This window comes from Anoplophora glabripennis, unplaced genomic scaffold (assembly GCF_000390285.2).
Source record: "Anoplophora glabripennis isolate ALB-LARVAE unplaced genomic scaffold, Agla_2.0 scaffold256, whole genome shotgun sequence".
Taxonomy (NCBI): domain Eukaryota; kingdom Metazoa; phylum Arthropoda; class Insecta; order Coleoptera; family Cerambycidae; genus Anoplophora; species Anoplophora glabripennis.
This window is the reverse complement of record NW_019416358.1, coordinates 564,584-583,296: the sequence shown is the minus strand read 5'-3', so window position 1 is coordinate 583,296 and position 18,713 is coordinate 564,584. Positions and strand designations below refer to the sequence as shown.

Below are 18,713 nucleotides of genomic sequence, written 5' to 3'. Positions count from 1 at the left end.
GTACATAAAATGGAAAACTTTATCCTTTATTGCAAATTTTTAAAATATGTAAAAATGTGTTGTTTAAAAATTGTATTATATGTACATATGTAAATATTTTTAGAATCTGTGTAAAGAATCTGTGTAATTTATTATGTTTATAGAAGTTCTAGTGATGTCATGTATATAATTTTACGTAATTTTTAACATAGTAGGTATGTATAGTGAAAGCGCTTTAATGTCCTGCTACAGACAGGATATAGGTTAGCATACATAGTAACCAACACATTCAAAACATAGTTGCAAATTGTCAATAAATGTAGGTTTTCTTTGAAATTACTCTTATTAAGATTTATGGACATTTAGCCACGTAGAAAGTTTTAAATACTTAATTATATATTTTACAGAATTTATGCAGAAAATTGATATGACCCCTTACACTTAAAATGCAAACTGTACTTTTAGAAAAATATGATGGTATGAAGTTATTAAGTAAGCTTGAAAGTTCACTTATAATTCTTCATTTCTAAGAAGAAGTAATCATTAACAATTTTAATACTTTACACTCAGAAGTGTAACTTAGTGATTATCATAGGAATATTCTGGTTACATATTCTGGTTCTGATTATAATTTTACACATAAGTAATTCATTTTCAAATTTTTAAAATAGCTATTGCGTTTATTTATCAAGTCTATTATTTCTGACAAAATTTGTAAATGATAATTAAGAATAACTATTATTTTTGTTTATAAAAATTTAAAAGAATATAAAAAATTAAAAAGAAAGAAAATCATAGTAGCTAATTTTATTCTGAAAACTTCAGTAGTACCTACATTACATCGATTACCAATATATAAAGAAACAATTTTGTTTCCACATTTAATAAGTAGAGGGCGTCTCACGGTGACGAGACATTAGACATACTTCAGAGTCAGAGACTACTTCGATTTAAAATAAGACCATTTAACTTACTTCTGTTCCACACTGCTTCGTTCATAGTTCAGCTAGAGGATCTCAAAATAATACATTTTTTTTACTCTAAAACGCTTTGTCTGATTTAAAGGAAATTTGATATGCTCGTATCTGTTTATCTACAGGGTGTCCCATGGTGACGAGACATTAGACATATTTCAGAGATTACTTCGATTTTAATCTAGAAAATTTGGGTAGTGTTTTCGGACATGTCCTTGTCAACTAAAATAATGACGTCCACCGGTTATTTCAAATGTAACACCCTGTATATTATTAAATTGTACGTCAACTTTTAGGTGAACTTTCATCAAGATTTCCTATTCTTAAAGTTAACCGTTTTTGATATATTTAATTTTTTTCAAAAAAAAAAAAAATTAAAAAAGCACTACCTAATTGAAAAACGTGTATTTTACAATAATATAGTTGAGCTTTAAAATTTATAGGGGATATAACTAAAACTCTAAGAATCCCTGACATAATTTCAAAATGACTAAACTTTACACCATCTTACCTTATTTTTTTTTAAATGGAACACCCTGTATATTTCTGCGCAACCTGATGAACAATTTTGTTCTCTTTCGAATGGTATAATGGTTCCCTATACCTATCTCTTCTGTTTTATTAAGGTATTTACTGTTTTTCGTGCAGTCAACGGATATCGCATAATTTCTTGCGAAGATCGCTGTGAAATTTTTAGTGGAACTTTAAAACAAGCACCTAATCTGTCACCAGTTTATTTTTGTCAATTTAACATATGAATGTTATTTGAATATTATTTATTGTTAAAGAATGGAAAACGTTAACATTTATTCAAATACTGACATTCTAAATTTATTATTTATTCATAGAAAGTGTCACAAAATAATAAATACAACTTTCAGAATATCTAATGAGAGATGTTCTCATTGACTACCCATCGGTATGGATAAATTAAAAATAATTTTAATAAGATAACAGAATTAAACTACATATTACGAATAATAATTATTTTCAGAAATCTAATTAATTTGCTCGAAGATAAATTTCTACCACCCTGTATGAAATTAAGTCGTTTTGAAATTATGGCAGGGAAGCTTAAATTTTTAGTTATAAATTTTATCGCTCTAACTTATTATTGTAAAATACACAGTACACCAAAATAGGCAGTGCCTTTTTAACTTTTTTTGAAAAAAATTAAATATATCAAAAACGGTTAACTTTAAGAATAGGAAGCCTTCATGAAAGTTCACCTAAAAATTGTCGTAGAATCCAAATATTGCAATAATATACAGGGTGTTCCCTTTAAAATAACGAAGATGACGTCAATTTCCGGTATAACCGGAAGCGTTAGGTGGATGCCATTATTTTAGTTGAGAAGGGTATGCCCGAAAACACTATTTCACACATTTTCAAAATTAAAATCGAAGTAGTTTCTGAAATAATTATATCAAATGTCTCGTCTCTGGGACACCCTGTATATACAGGGTAGACACATGTCGTCTTAACTGTATGTTTGAAAGATGAAAAAATTTTATAATGACATTTTGACATTTTGAATATCGTAAACAATTGAAAGGAAAAGTTATCGCGTATTTCTATTTTTGTTTCAATTAAAATAATTTTCTCTGTAGGTGTAGTTATATTTTCAAATAAAATATTAAACAATTTTATTGAGAAAAGTTATTGACAATTAAAATTTATATCCATATACTAAATTTGAAGATAATTGGCCTACTTTTGATTTATATTTTTATTTCATAAATAATTGAATTGTAAAATTAAAATCGATTGCCTCCAAATTTCGGACATTAATGTAAGATTCAGTTCTAAAAAACTTTACTACATTAAAAATAACAAAGTAGGTCTTTTGCTTCCGTATAATTTGGCATATAAAAATAAATTGTAATTATGAACAAATTTTGCTAATAATTGTTTTTTAATGACTCTACGGAAAAAGGTCATTTACCCACACAGAACATAATTTGTTATTGATAAGATCTGCTTAATTTTTCGGATATAAAAATATACCATGGTAATAAAATAACACCATCTGTGGATACACTGTATCAGCTATCAAAGATTAAAACAATTTTGCTTATAGGATTGCTTCTTCAGGTGGTCTCCATGCAAATTGAATTAATAAATATTAATACAACAACATTATACAGAGTGTAAATAAATAAGTCTAAAAAAATTCAGGAAGATTCAGGGTTCAGTGATTCCTTGTGGCAAAATAAGTTGGGTTTTTCATATAAATAAACTCATTTGAACATCCGCTTAAAGAGGGTGCCAAGCCGTTTTTAATTTTTTTTTGAAATACCAAAAAAGTGACGGAAATGAAATTAAGTAGACATTTCAGTAAACAATTTGTTAATTGCGGTTATAAAGGGTAAAAAAACCACCTCTAAGTCTTGTTTCATACGTAACTTTTCTTATAAAAAATGGCCTCTTACATATTCTAATTTTATAGAAGTGTAATTTATCTAGTAGGCGGCTGTCACGTTGACATTTTGTAATATCAATAATTGAAATACCATTTGTTTTTAATCATTATCTTGTATGGAAACAAAATCAATTTCTATCATATTTAATTATTGGAACAACGGCTGATCTTAAGACCTTAAGATCTCCATCTCCAAAGTTATTACCAATTTAGGTACGTATTAACAATAAAAAAATTAAGACCGACTTGATTGATTAAACTGTTATTTTTCATACCAGCACGTAGAAATCACGTTCTTGACCTTACACCTCGAATTTACGTATCTGATTGTAAAAACCAGTAAAATGAATGAAGCCATGTGGTAACATTTTTACAAACTGGTTTGTGCCACTCCCAACATTAATTAATATGAGTATTTATATTTACGAATAATTTAATACTGTTTATATTTAATATTATTTCCTTTTTCGTTACAACGTAGTTTAATAAACTATATTTTGCGTTGAAATAAATGACAAAATTCTGCATGTGCGGAAACTATATTTCTGGGCGTAATATTTGCATAAACTGTAAATTAACATTTTTTGCAGCTCATATAAATGAAAAATACTTCTATTTTGGCTAGTTCAATAAGTAATGCGATAAATCATAATTACTACATGTATAATATGTTAAATGGCTATGCCTCTTGGCTTAAGTGGGTTTTATTACTTTTTTTATTTCCTTTTAATTGAATAATTACAAAGCTTGTGGTTAATAACTTTAATAGAAATAAGCATTAGACATTAGACGGTACTAATTAGTCCGTGAAATATTTTTAAAGTAGCCCCTATTATTAGCATAACGTTGTGTAATATGATATTGTGCACACATAGTAATTAGCTTGTTTTATCTCAGAATATAGTGCATATACATGTCGTTTGTACGAAAAATTCTCATGACATTTTAACAAAGTTTCTAAAAAAAATTGACCTTCCGGTGTAACCTTCGTATGGTAAGTAGTTATTTAAAATACGTTTTTAGTTTCCAGTGGAAATGGTATATTCTAGAAATTTATTTATTTTCATAAATAAAAAAAATAATGCTGAGGTACCAGTTTCTGAATTATTAGACGAACAACCAAAAAAACGCTAGAGCTTGAAAATTGTTTAAATTCAAGGTTTCTAAGGACATTCACCTGCCAAACCTTACTTTAGCAAGATAAAAAAACAATGACCGTCCTCTGAACTCTTGATTAGCGCCGAATCTAAGTAGCTACACTGTAGGGAGAATAATTCATCTTGTTCTTGATGGCTAGATAGAGATAAACGTCTGATCAATGAACTTGTGTGTTTAAACTTTTAATTTTAATTAAATTATTCTACAGGTGTGTATGTTAATGTGGCACTATAATCTTTTAGAGTATTTACGAGGTTTGCATACTACAAAGGTAGTCATTACGTACCTACTCGAAATAAAACTGTTGTTAGGCGCATTACGCCCAAGTGGTTATCTCGGTGCGATGAAACTTGAAACGCTGATTTACATGTACTTACCGTCTTGTAAAATAAGTTTACATGCAGTCGGTGTTTGAACACATCAATTTTACATAGGCCTTTTAAATCAATTTACTTGCGGAAATATCAACTCTAAAAAATAATATTTTGGTAATGGTAATTATATCCAAGCAAATAAAATGGCAAATAAATAATTGAACAGCAAAACAAATATATTAAATTTAAACAGCTAAGATTATTTGTAACTGAAATCATCAAACACAGACCGCTTTCGAACTTATTAGTCCTCATCAGCAGATACAAAAAAATATCTGGAAGGCATAGAGTAGAAGTGACAACTAAGATCATACATACTTTGTACGTTATATCTCACTCATATTGAAAACATGACGACAGTTAGACATCCAAATAACTGGATTGTTTGTTTGTAGTATCACCTATACTGATGAGAATTGAAAGAATGAGAATTTCGAAATCGATCCATAACTGATGATTTTGCTGACGAAAGATCTTAGCTGTTTACTAGATATTGTGGGTGTAAATATACAGGGTGATTCATAAACGGTGACCAAATATGAACCTCGTATTCTTTGGTGAAAGTTTTTATCTTAAAAAGATACAGGGTGATATTTTTTTAAATTTTTTATAATAACTTAAAACTTACTAAGTGAAATAATTTGAAATTGGGCACAAGTATTTATATAAATATTGTCCAGAATCTGGCCGAGATACAGGATATCGGTGACATATTTTTCTAAATAAAATAGTACGCAATTGATTTACGGCAACAGTCATGATATTTTCGGATTCGTCTTTCAATTTTCTACAAATTACTACTCTTCGATATTCGAATAAAATGCGGTTTAAAAATAGTAGGCTGTGATAGCAATTTTGATATTCTGAATTAGAAGAAATAATAAATAATGCTTTTCATCAGATTCAAGCAACAATAAGTTTCGAACAAATTACATTTTCGTTATTAAAAAGATGTCGCGCCTGTGTTCGTGGAATGGAAGTATTTTTGAGCATTTACTTAAATAAAATCATTAAAATATTGACCACTGTTATTAATTTTTTATTCGAATCAATAACCGAATGGTTAGTGTTTCTCATTTCATTTAATTGTAAGTAGGAGTGTTTTCAGTCTGTTTTTTAAGTTTTACTCGAAAAACTTAAAAACACTCCAATACAGCCAACTACCACAATGTTTACAAAATGGCTATTAAATGATTTATACGTAACATCACTAACATAAACCATGCGGAAATAAAACATGTTCGGAAGTATTTGGGCTTCATCGGTAACGTATTTAATCCGCAGATAAAAACCGTTCATACGAGTAGCATCATTTTATGGGCAAAATAATCAAACATTCTATTTTACTCTACAAAATTTATATATCCTTAAAGTTTTGTATTTCATATATTCTGTTTATTGCAGAAATAATAGTATATCTGAAATTATCATTTTACGTTGTCACACAGCTGTTCTGTTTCGAATTATTCCCCAATATACGCATGCGTTCAGTCTCTTTAACTTGGATGTATCTCCATTCGTGTTGCACAAAGTAGCCCTTTCTCTCTCAGTGTCGCATATGGGTTAGATATGTGGTTTTACTAACGTCACAGATTTAAATGTGTAAACATATGATTATACAGGGTGTAACTTTAAGTAGGAGTCATATTTCTACAGAGGCTTCCTTAGACCTTTAGAAACATGTATCAATAGTTTATTTTTTGAAATTCCGTTGTGAACACTTAATTTTTATTATCCATTTCTTGTAATTTTCTTACCCCGCCCCTGGACAAGCTAGCGTAACTTCAAACTACAGCGCGCTTTTAGTCGCAGAGTATTGGGAACTGGAGTGTGCATTGTTGTCAAATCTTATTTTTAAACGAAAAGTTACTAAAAAGCAAATTTCCACACTATTCGCCGTGAGGTTTGTTTAATTAGGCATTTTGACAGCTAATTTTAAACATAATTAAACACTAATGCTCAGTGCATAGACTGTCAATACTGCCAAAATGACTGAAGTGGCCTACTATTTCGCAGATGCTATGAAAGTAAGATCAGTGCCGTTACTAGACGAAACAATTTTCAACTGATAGTATTGCGGGAAAAAACTACTCTGTGGATTAATCCTTGACTAGCAATGAATTATACGTGCATTTTTTGTCTGCAGTTAAGACAAAAATAGCTGAATCTTTCGTCAGTTTAATCACCTGTGGCGTACTGATGAGCACTAACAAGATTAAAACCGGTATATATCTGGTGATTTTGCGACAAGTGATCCTAGTTGTTTACTAGATATAGAGGAAGTAATTCAATGCTAATTTGGGCATTAGTGCGCAGGACAGTTGTTTCCCGCAATATTAGCTAAAAATTGTTTCGCCTAGTTTCGATACAGCATTTACGTTTATAGACCTGCGAAATAGCAGGTCATTATCTACCAGTTTGACCATGTGTAGCAGTAACCATAGATGTAACACTTTGTTATACCTTATATCTCACTTATTCTGTTCATAAAACAGAAAATGATTAACGAATTAAATTCAAATTTGACACACATATATGAAAAAGTTGTCACTTAACTATTGAACTGTAATAGGCAGCATACTGTCTTTTGTTTCTGTCATGGCTAGGTTAATATTTGTTCCACTACCTTCCGTGTGGTAACTAAATGAGGGTAGTACCATTTTCATAGCTCGACGCGTTGAAGTCACTGACAACAATGTAGCTGCAGCATCATCTGCGCTACGTGCATTGCCTAGTTTGATTGTCGTTTACGACATTCGATTTAGACCAAGCAGCAAAGTGCATCACCCAACCTCAATGCAGTCACGTCCAGAATTAAATATTAGTTATAAACAAACAAGCAGTGACATTAATTGATGTCTCAATGCATGGTACTTACGAGTTTATTTATTTAAATGTGAAACTGTCGGTTTGATATGGAACGTAAATTAATATACATGACTATATTGACACTGAACCTCAATTTAAAAGTGCACATACGCTTAAGTTCGGTTATTCAAATTTCAATTACTGTGTACATAATTTTATGTCGTGTTTGGGATCGGCTGAAGAACTTAAGAACTTTTACTTGGGTTGGCCCTAATTGTTTTTCTAAACACTTTCCTTCATTCATCGCTCTTCTAATAGTTAGCAAATAAATAAATATTGACGGTTTTCTTTATTTGTACAACAGCAAAAATAAATATTCATTAAGAGTTTCAACAAATAACTAACACTACTTCAATTGTTTTAGTAGCAATGCTTATGTTTATGAACAAATATTGTTGAAGTAAGATGTGAGAGGATATAATTTATTAAACATATATTATTATTATGCTTTTATTATACAGGATGTTATAGATTTATGTCAACTTCTGTGGAGGTTGATTCTTGGATTATTTCATACCCAAAAGCACGATAACAAAGTTATATTTTTTATCTCCTAAGATGAATATGTCGAATTTATTTAACTTCCCTCAGTAAACTTGGATTGATCACCGGCACGCCAGACCGACAGAGCGGGCATTAGGGTGCCGCTAGATACGTATGGAATAAATTGATCGATGAGAAGCTGCAGATCAGAGACAGACATGCATATGTTATTGTATAATGACGCGGATAGTAAGATTACTAAAATGAGAAGTAATTGATTAGTAAAAATAGTATCTTTTATAAACTTATACTATTTTAGATATGCTCCTGTAACCTCGGTAAATGTTGAACGGTCATTTTCGTTTTTGAAATGGGTATTTACGGATCGCCGGAGACGATTAATCGCGGAACACTTAAGGCAACTGTTAATAGAATCGCTTTATGAGCTACTTGCTACTTATGAGCAAGAAATTATTATTTTGTTAACTTTTGCTGATACCTATTATTACGTACTATATCTGTATATTTTGTGGTAAGTTCCATATGAAGCGTTTAGTGTAGAAAAATAGACAATATTCCTTTTTGTTTATTATAAAAAAGAGAGCCCGGCCTACAATCAACCCTGTACCACATCACTATCGCCCTAAAATTTCCGATTTCTAATTATGTATTAAGTATATAAAGTTTTAAAGCTGAAAAATACATTAGGTATAGGTTTTTTTACGTACCAATTAAATCTATATCTGTGTCATAAAAGACATGTACCTAAGAAAGTGACAGACATAAATTTAATCCACAGTTAAGTTTATTCGACAGTTGAAAAAAATGTTCCTAAATCGAACAATAATGAATAAAATTTTTAACAAATTTCTTTCAAAATTAGTGCATTTAAATTATTAGTTATTATTATATGCCGAACAAATGTCTTGCTTTACTGAACAGAAAAGGAATAATTACAGATACCAACTGTTAAAAGCATTAAATTTTCATAAAAAACTAATTAACATATTGAAATTTACAATATCTAGAAAACGAAAAATTGTTAATTTATCGGACCCCCGTAGGTAAGAAAATATGGACAATATTATAGTGGTGTTTCATTAGTATACCTATCCCTATCATGTAGATTTTTCTAACTAAAATTGTTTTTGAGAAAAAAGATAAAACATTATTTATTCACAAAACGAGTTATAATGGAAAATCGAATGAAAATATATTGTATGGCATTTTCTATAAATATAAGCAAGAGTTTCATAATTTCTCGTTTTTACATCTTACATTAAACTGAAAAATTTTAATTTTTCAATGCGAAATAATTACTAATATAACGATTATTCTAATATAACCATATTTAATTTTATTCACAGGAGTTCGGTTTTAAAATTAAAATGGGGAGGACCTTAAAAAAAATTATATTGGCGTTTTTTTAGTGTCAAATAATCTATTCTAATTCGACATTATTGAAACTTCTCTGTACCAAATTTGAAGAAATCGTCTTTAAAGGTGCTCAATATATAGGTTTCCAAACATTTTGTTCTTTTTTTTTGCCCCAATCTTAATTTAAAAACCCTCGAAGTTAGATAAACTTTTCCCCTTTACTTTTTGTATTAAGGCAGCATCAGATTACGAGAAACTTTTTTTTATCTAACCTTTGAAAAAAATCAGTGTATGTGTGTAAATGCTACTAATATTGTTAGGTTTATTGAAAATATTTGCATCAAATAATATATGGCCAAAGAAGAAACAAACATACAATATTAAATCACTAAATAGTTATATCTATTTATGTAGCACTGTTAAGAAAAAAGTTTATAAGGATAGATTTCGCATTATAGAGGATATAGAAAATAAAATTAAGCAGAATTGGATAATGAACGAGAAATAAGAAAGAAGAAAAGTAATAAAAGGATTGAAAAATGCATAGAAAAGGAAGTTTGTTTAATGAAAACACTTAGTCAAAATCATTTACTTATTTAAAGTTGTTATATTATTTTCATTTATGTACTCTTTTGTCATGTATTTTTTGTTGCGAAAGATGTGTAAATTTAAGGGGTAGACCGATTTCTACTCTAAATTTTTATTACCAACTGAGTAAAGATATAAGGGTGGCTCCATGAAAAGTGTATACTTTCTATTCAAGTTTCAATTAAAAAAGTTTATTATGAATTTATTACTAAATGAAATTTGTCTTTATTAATTAATGTGTAATATAAATGAAAATACTTTAAGGATACTTTCAATATAATTATATGTATAATTTATTGCTTATTATTCTAGTAACACTTAGTTGTACAGAAAACAAATCTCTATTGCAGTTTCATGTAAATATTCTATCAAAATATACTGATCTCTTCTCTTTGTTACAGAACTGCATATCGAAGCATGTGAAGAACCTCAAGTATCAAGTGTAATGGTCTTCGACTTCCGTAGTGGTAAAATTGTCCTTGGTCTTGGAAAACAATGCACTTTGTAGCGAGTTCATGTTGATATCATAAGTAGGCCTGTTTTGAACATGAAACTCCTCGTTATTGTTACAATTTTAGCACGTAAGTAACAATTTATCGATGTTTACGCATTCTATAGATCGCTTGCAGATGCAATTGTAATAAGACCCTCGGGTAAATAAACAATGCTAAATTGTTGAGTTGAAGCCGTGCATTCAAAGACTAAACATGACATAAAATCGACGGCGATAAAAACTAACGGTGGTTTATGAGCGGCTATTTCCAGTGCTGTAGAAGGTTTGCCAATCGTCTGGTTTTAGCAATAAACTTTTGAGTTCAAAGAAATTTAGAGATGATCAAATAGTTTATAACTAGAAAGTAAAATTAAAAAAATGCCATTTTTTAAATACACTACCTGCAGGAGAAACCCAATTACATAATTAGAATAATACAAATATTATATCACATAATTAACCTAGATTAAAAATACATTTTACAAAAATATACATAGTAACACGTGGTAACACAAACAGTAACACCACGTAACACAAACATAAGATAAATAAAAAGTTAAAATCGGAAGTATCAAATCAAACCTGCTCGACTCTACGTTTTTGGGGATGTTCTTTCAAGGGGTGCCCACAGAATTAAAAAAAAAACATTAATTAGTCACTTGATAACTCAAAATGGCGGCTGAACCGAAAAATCAGATATTTACGACGGTTTTACTCGAAAAAAGCGGGTTTTCTCGGAAAATCTTAAGAGATAAAAAAGAGATTTTGACCAAATCGATAGGCTCTAAAAAAATCCAGAACTTCCTCTTTCGATTCCGAATACTTTCATCTGCAAAATTTGTTCAAAAATGGCCGAAATTAGAAAATTTCGGGCCGAGTAATGAAATTCCAATACACGGGATAAAAGAAAATATAAAAAATAGATGAATGAAGAAAAAAATAAAAAACAACTAAATAAATTTGAAACAACTAAAAAACAAACAACAAAAAATTTAAAAAAATTTAACAAAAACACACAAAATAAGACTTTATTTCGTCTACTTCCAAGCGGTAAGAGCAACATCGAATATTGATGGCTAAATGACGGATATATTTACCGTACGATGGTTTTTTGTTGTTATGCTTTGACCTGTTACAGAATTACCTTCCACTTCCTTAGCCATAGCTAGGAATCTTTAACATACTCTTGTTGTTCTCGGGTTAGACTCTGTGGGCGGACCAGCTATTAGAACTCCTAGATCCGCCCTGATGTTTATTTCGGTTCTTATTGAATCTAATTCCGCTTCTCAGGTAATGGTAGGTAATCCTCTGAGGCACTCCCTAATGGCCTCTGCAACTGGTTGCATCCAATGCTTCCGGTATAAATATTGGAAATGGGAAAAAATTTAGCTATTTTTCAACTTGGAAGTCTGTTTTCGTGGTCCCTAAAAACATAAAGACTAGCAGGTTTGATTTGACTCCTCGCCCGGTTGCAATGGTGCCTGTGGTTCAAAGATACCCCCTCGAAAATGCGTTTTGAACCTTACTGGGTTAAATTTACTATACGCACGTTTTCAATAGCATTTTTTTTATTCTGGGCTCTAATAAAACACATTTAATTAGTTTTTATCATCGATTTTTTCTGTCAAAACATATTGTTAGAAATAACCATTCAAAATTTGTACAATTTTATTCATTTCAATTATTATTTACTTACTCTTTATTTCAATACAAATGGGCGTGTAGTCATTTTAACAAAAGATTGTGTTGATTTTGAATGAACAAATTTTCATTGAGTATTTCTTTTTCTTTCTTTTCTTTCTACTCAGTATTTTTTGCAGTATATCAATAATTACATATTATATAATGATTCATTCTTTGACATGACCTTAACTTTAATTGCGTTACTTTATTTAACGGTAGAATAAAATTATAGAGAAAATTAATGTAAAATGTACCTAAAGAAAAAACTACAGTTCATTGACTGGGTAATTGTTTTCATCTCCAACTTTTTGTTACTGATATTTATTTAAGCATTTCTTACATAACGCAAGTTATCATTAAATAAGATTTACAATTATTTAGGTACTTATTCGAATAAAACACAATACCGTTGCAAATTGGATTACCTTTATAATAAAATTTGCTTCTTTTAATAGGTAGTCAAATTGCCTAGGAACCATTAGCTTGTCAAACATAAAATATCAGAATCTACAATCCATAAAAATATTAGGTGTATATAAAAAACCTTCAAATATAAAGACATGTTAACTATAATGTTGTTAACTTCTTTATTATCTTTCAAGTCGAGATATGAATCGTAAAAGATTAAATATTTGAATAATATTGCCATTTTCAGGGTTATCTATTTCAACCTGAAAAACTGGATTGTGGAAAGTTCAAGGATATAGTTTCAACTTGACTTAAATGAAGTAGGACTTTGTTTACTTATTTTTTTTTACATTATCTAAATGCCTACGGGAAATAGTAATTAAAATAGCAATATTATTATTATTATAATGTAAACCATATTATGGCGTATGTATAATGTCCCATAGATTTTATTGATAATGATATATTAATCGGAATATAAATGCTGAAATACAGCAGAAAAAGAACCCTGGTATCTTTAACATTATTTATTACATTGTTATAATACATAGTGAAAAAGAGATGTAACAACATATTTTTTTATTTTTAAAATTAATTTCCTTAGACACAATGTATTATAAATGATATTTACACAAAAACATATTTAAGGAAAAGTGTATATAATATACAGGGTGATTCAGAACTTATCCAAAAAAATTTTTTGTATGTATAGGAGACTCTTACAAATACAATTTTATAAAGAAAAAATTAAAAAGGGCAATTCGAAAATGATTTAAAAATACACTTCTGCACGGCACTGGAGATTGGTCCACTGTAAAACCTGACCTCCCACAATGCGACCGGCATGGCGACCAAGTGTGATAAAAACCGACAAAAACTTTTGCAAGGAAAGAAATAAATATAATTTTATAGCATCTATTTTATATCAGTAAATTCAACTGCTTTATTGTTTTTATTAATTAATAAAATTAATTTATGGTTTTAAATAATAAAATAATTTGACATACCTAATGTTACAACTGTTCAAAATTTTATCCATCGATGTGTAAACACATTTGGGACCGTTTACTCAGTTTCTACAAACTAACATCATAACACAAATGCTTCACCATAATAAAAAATGTTGTCTTGCTTCACCATAAATTAAAACGATATCCATCAACTCCGAGTTGCTGTACACACAAGCCATTTTTGACACTAAATAAAAGCTATTGTAAACACCACAGATAACAGGTAAACACTAACGCAATGACGACTGTAAAATCGGATTTCAGTATTCGCTGAGGCCACGTGGCTTTCCACGCGTAATACGAATGACGCTAGAGACTACAGTTGTCCAGCTATGTAATGGTTCAATGTACTACAACTTCAATAATTTTCTCGGAAACTAACGAGCGTTCAAATAAAAAAACGTGGTCGAAGTTGGCTCTGACACATTGGACGTAGGGAGTAGCTTATAGCGACCAATTTAACCTCATTTCTCAACGAGCTGTAAGTATAGCAGCTGTCAGTTTCAATAACGTTAATGACTATATAACTTTATTTTAAAGAATAATAGTGATAACAATAACAAACAATTAACGGAGCTGCGGAAAGTGTCCCCCTCCTTGTTATAACAATAAATTAAAACAGCTGCTGAAAGTGTCCCCCTCCTTGTTCCAAGCACTTTTCACACCTGTTCCTCAAAGAATTAAAGACATTTTCTAAGATGCTCGGGGTATTGTTAATTTCACGAATCTTGTCTATAAGTCGAGCCTGCAGATGGTTTAAATCAGGAATAGGCAGTTCAAAAATAGTGTTTTTAAGGTAAGGCCACAAAAAGAAATCACACGGCGTAATATCACATGACCTCGGTGGAAATTCATGTTCAGCATTGAGACTTATTAGTCGATTTTGGAAAACTTCCCTCAACATATTCATCGTCTCGCCTGCCGTATGTGCCCTTGCGCCATCTTGTTGAAAGTAAAAGTTTGTAATTTCGTTTTCTTCCAGCTGGTTAACAAAAGGAGCGATAATTTCTTCTCTATACCTTTGCGCAGTAAGAGTACCATTAAAAAAAATAGGTCCATAAATCCTCCTTCGATTGAGAGCACACCAAACTCCAATTTTTTGAGCGTGTAGAGGGCCCTCGACAAAAAAGTTATCTGGTTTTTCAGAAGACCACATTCTCATATTCTGTGAGTTTACGTAACCACTTAAATGAAACCAGGCTTCATCAGAAAAAAAGGTGATATTATGAAGTTCACCGTAGTTGTTTAAAAACCATTCACAAAATACAGCCCGTCGCGGAAAATCAACTTCATGAAGTTCTTGCTGACAAGTTAAACGATAGGAGAACAAACGCAAATCTTTTTTTAACACTGTGTGGCAGGTACCGACTGATACTCCCACCATTTGTGATAAAACACGTACAGAAGTTCTTGGCGCATTTTCCATTATTTGTTGGACATTTTCTTTTAATTCTTCAGTCCGCTTTTTAGGTCGGCCGCTTCCTTCTTTTCTTGTTACACTGCCCGTTTCACGAAAAACATTAACACAACGCTGAACTGCACTTTGAAAAATTTTGTACTCAACAACGCCGGGAAATTGATTTTGAAATTCTATGAAACATTCCTCAATAGAATACTTCCATATTCCATCAATCTTGCGTCCATTTCTAAAGTAGGACTCTATGATAAACACTTTTTGTTCTTGAGAAAACGAAAATATTTAAATTGATAGCGGCGATGTAGCGCTTTGACAGATGACGTTTAAGTTCATTTGCTATACGCTACGCCCTACGTCCAAATTTTCAGAACCAACTTGACCACGTTTTTATTTGAACGCTCGTTATAAAGATTTTACAATTTTTTTTTAATATATTGACTCCACTTCTCATGCCGCATCTATTCCCAAATTTTTTTTGGATAAGTTGTAAATCACCCTGTATAATATAATTCAATAATTGATTTATGATCCAATTCAGTGTACCTGTATGTCATGATTTGTTTTCGTTCTATGGTCAAATACATCGATGGCATACTTAATTGGATGAAGAAACAATTGAATTACAAAACAAACTTTTGGAAAAAATTTGAGACGCCGATTAAAAAATATTGCAAAAATATATACAGGGTGATTCAGTAATAATGTCATTAATTTTTATCCAGGTATTCGGAAAGACAGAAAATTGCAAACAAAAATTACTCAACCTTTGAAAAAATAAGCAAATTACCCCGCTAATTCGGCGCCCTGACCGAGAACGCGCCGGCGGACCCCAGAGCGTTCGAACATTGAAGAGAAACAGCTGATTTCCTCAGTTGTCTTGAATGTTGCTATTGAAAAGCAGCAAGTCACTAGATATACATATTACAAACTGACTATCTAATTGTACGCACTACTGAAAACTCATATTCAATTATAAGATAACAATAATAAAAATACTCAATTGTAATAACCTAACATTCGAAAACAATTATTATCATTATACATTTGTTATCATTAACAAATAAATAATACTTGTTAATATTTAAAACGTAAAAAAAATCTTATTTATTCATGTGTCTAGGTAAAAAGATATGTTTATTCCTTGTCGTTAACTACAGATTAAAAATGCAGTGAAAGCTAGGTTAATGACCGAATAATACTGTAGATCAAAATTCACTCTCGATAAATCTTTGTGGGTCAGCGGTCAGGAGAGGTCGGAAAAGGGGTTTAAATAATGATTTGAAAATATTTTCTTCGGTGTATTCGTATTTTACCCATTTTTCCCTTAAAATTAATGACATTGTGACTGAATGACCCTCTATAGTGTTATACAAAAGAATGTTTAAATTGTAATGGAAAAAACAGAAGTTATATAAAAATATTGCATGCGCTATTCAATGCAGCCCAAAAACCTGAATAAAACACCTTTAATCGAGCGTTTAATATTTTATATGAATTAAGCTATCGAAATGCGGTTTTCTTTCCATTCAGATATTTTTGAAATTTTTTCGAAATATACGAAAAACCCCCAAAATGTGTAGAATTTGGCCCACCTTGTACATAGATGGTTATTTTAGTCACACATGAAAGTTGAAGTTATGTAACTTTTACTCAAGTTTTTGAAGTTATTTAACTTTTATTTTGGGCAGCATCTTACAGCATTCAAGATTGTGAATAAATGCGAACCACTTTGACTGTTGTTACGCTGTGAAACTTAGCACTATCGACTTTATAACAACAAAAATGTATTGTATAATTTCGTGTAGATATTAAGGTATTCGAAGGAAATATTTGGTATTAAACAACCTTTACGCACATCATTTGCAATCATTGGTCCTCCCTGTAAATACTGCCTGTATTTTATTGACCTAGGCACTTTACATGCACCTAATGTGCCACCTACGCCTGCAAAATATTGCATCTCATTTGGGTAGTTGTAAATGAATACGAATGACAAGTAATAAATTTACGATAACGTTTATTCATATTTATAATCTACCCACACACACTTTACCGACTAGTTATTATATGCGCTGTGTGCAATTACCATCGAAGCAAATTAAACGTCTGGTGGCTTCAGATCGAGGATGACTCAGCCTTTCATTCATGATCCCTTTACGGCGAGAAAATATTGCGGCACCGCTTAATTAGCGGTTTTATTCTAACTGGGTCAAACTGGGCGCATCCGCCATTTCGTCGAATATTGGCGCGAAAGTGACAAATATTAAGAAAACGCTAGTGAATAATGGTTTAAAATAATCTTAATGTCCCCATTTGTATTTATTTGTGTATACACAGTCAAAACGATTGTGAAAACTTACAACGTAGTATTTTGACATTTAATAACTCGTGTGCAAACAAATTGCCTCTAAATGCAGCCAAATGCAGGGTGTGGCGTGTACAATCTATACAAATTAAACTACAGCTTCCTGATGATATTTGAAATAGAAAAAGCTTATACGAAAAAGTTCTATCTTCGCGTTTTTTCTGTCAATTATTCAACGAAAATAAAGGCCTACCCTGTGCTATTTATAAAAAACTTATGCAATCTTATAATTTAAGTCAGTATAATCTTATACTAGTAATACTAAAAGAAGGTTAGGTTACATTGTCAAAAAATTTGTGCAGACAACTGATTTTGTATTTGTATTGAATTCATTATTCACTTAACTATTTAATATTAAGTAACGTCCATCGACCCATCAGTGTTAAAAAGTGAAAGATTCCAGACAAAAGTTTTTATTTTGTAATTCCACGATAGTGACAATGTAATTTTTATAAACAAGTAAAAGATAAGAATAGTGTGCCCATTACATTAAAAACGAGATTCTTATTTCTTACTTTGTTTAATATTTTAGTTTGTGCACAAACTAGTTTTACAATGAACCGAGAATACGATGCATTTACTATTTCCAAACGTGTCGATATGGTGTTAGTGTATGGTGCAGTCGGAAAAAATGCGCTCTCGGCGACTAGGTTGTACCAGGAACGATGGCCACAACGTCATTCCGCATTTGTAAATACAGTCCTACAGTGCGTTGAGCAGCTGCGAGATACGAGAAGTGTTATTCCTCGAGGAGAGGAACGTGGTCAGCAAGTGAACCTTAATGTTGAAAATGTAGTGTTGGAAAATCTTAACCAAGACCCCACAATTAGTACTCGACGACTCGCAGAGCAAGTAGGAACCTCATCTCGTACCGTACATCGCATGTTAAGGCGCCAGCTGTTGCACCCCTATCATTTGCAACCAGCTCAACAGATTTTACCTCCGGATTGTGATCAACGAATGCGTTTTTGCAGATGATTTTTACGGCAATGTGCCAATCAAGTAGACTTTCCTGCTTATGTTTGTGTAACAGATGAGGCGACATTTACCCGCGATGAAGTGAATTTCAATAATATGCACATATGGGCCGATGAAAATCCTCACGCGATTAGGG

General features: G+C 31.0%; 1 protein-coding gene across 2 annotated transcripts in view; it reads left to right on the top strand.

The window, feature by feature from the left end:
- Positions 1–18,713, top strand: part of LOC108907976 — a 73,692-nt gene that overhangs the window by 43,790 nt on the left and 11,189 nt on the right. For both annotated transcript variants that reach the window (XM_018711861.2, XM_018711862.2), the window contains exon 2: positions 10,625–10,804. In XM_018711861.2, coding sequence (XP_018567377.1) covers positions 10,771–10,804 — 34 coding nt within the window. In that variant the 5' untranslated portion in view covers positions 10,625–10,770. The remainder of the gene's footprint in view (positions 1–10,624; positions 10,805–18,713) is intronic.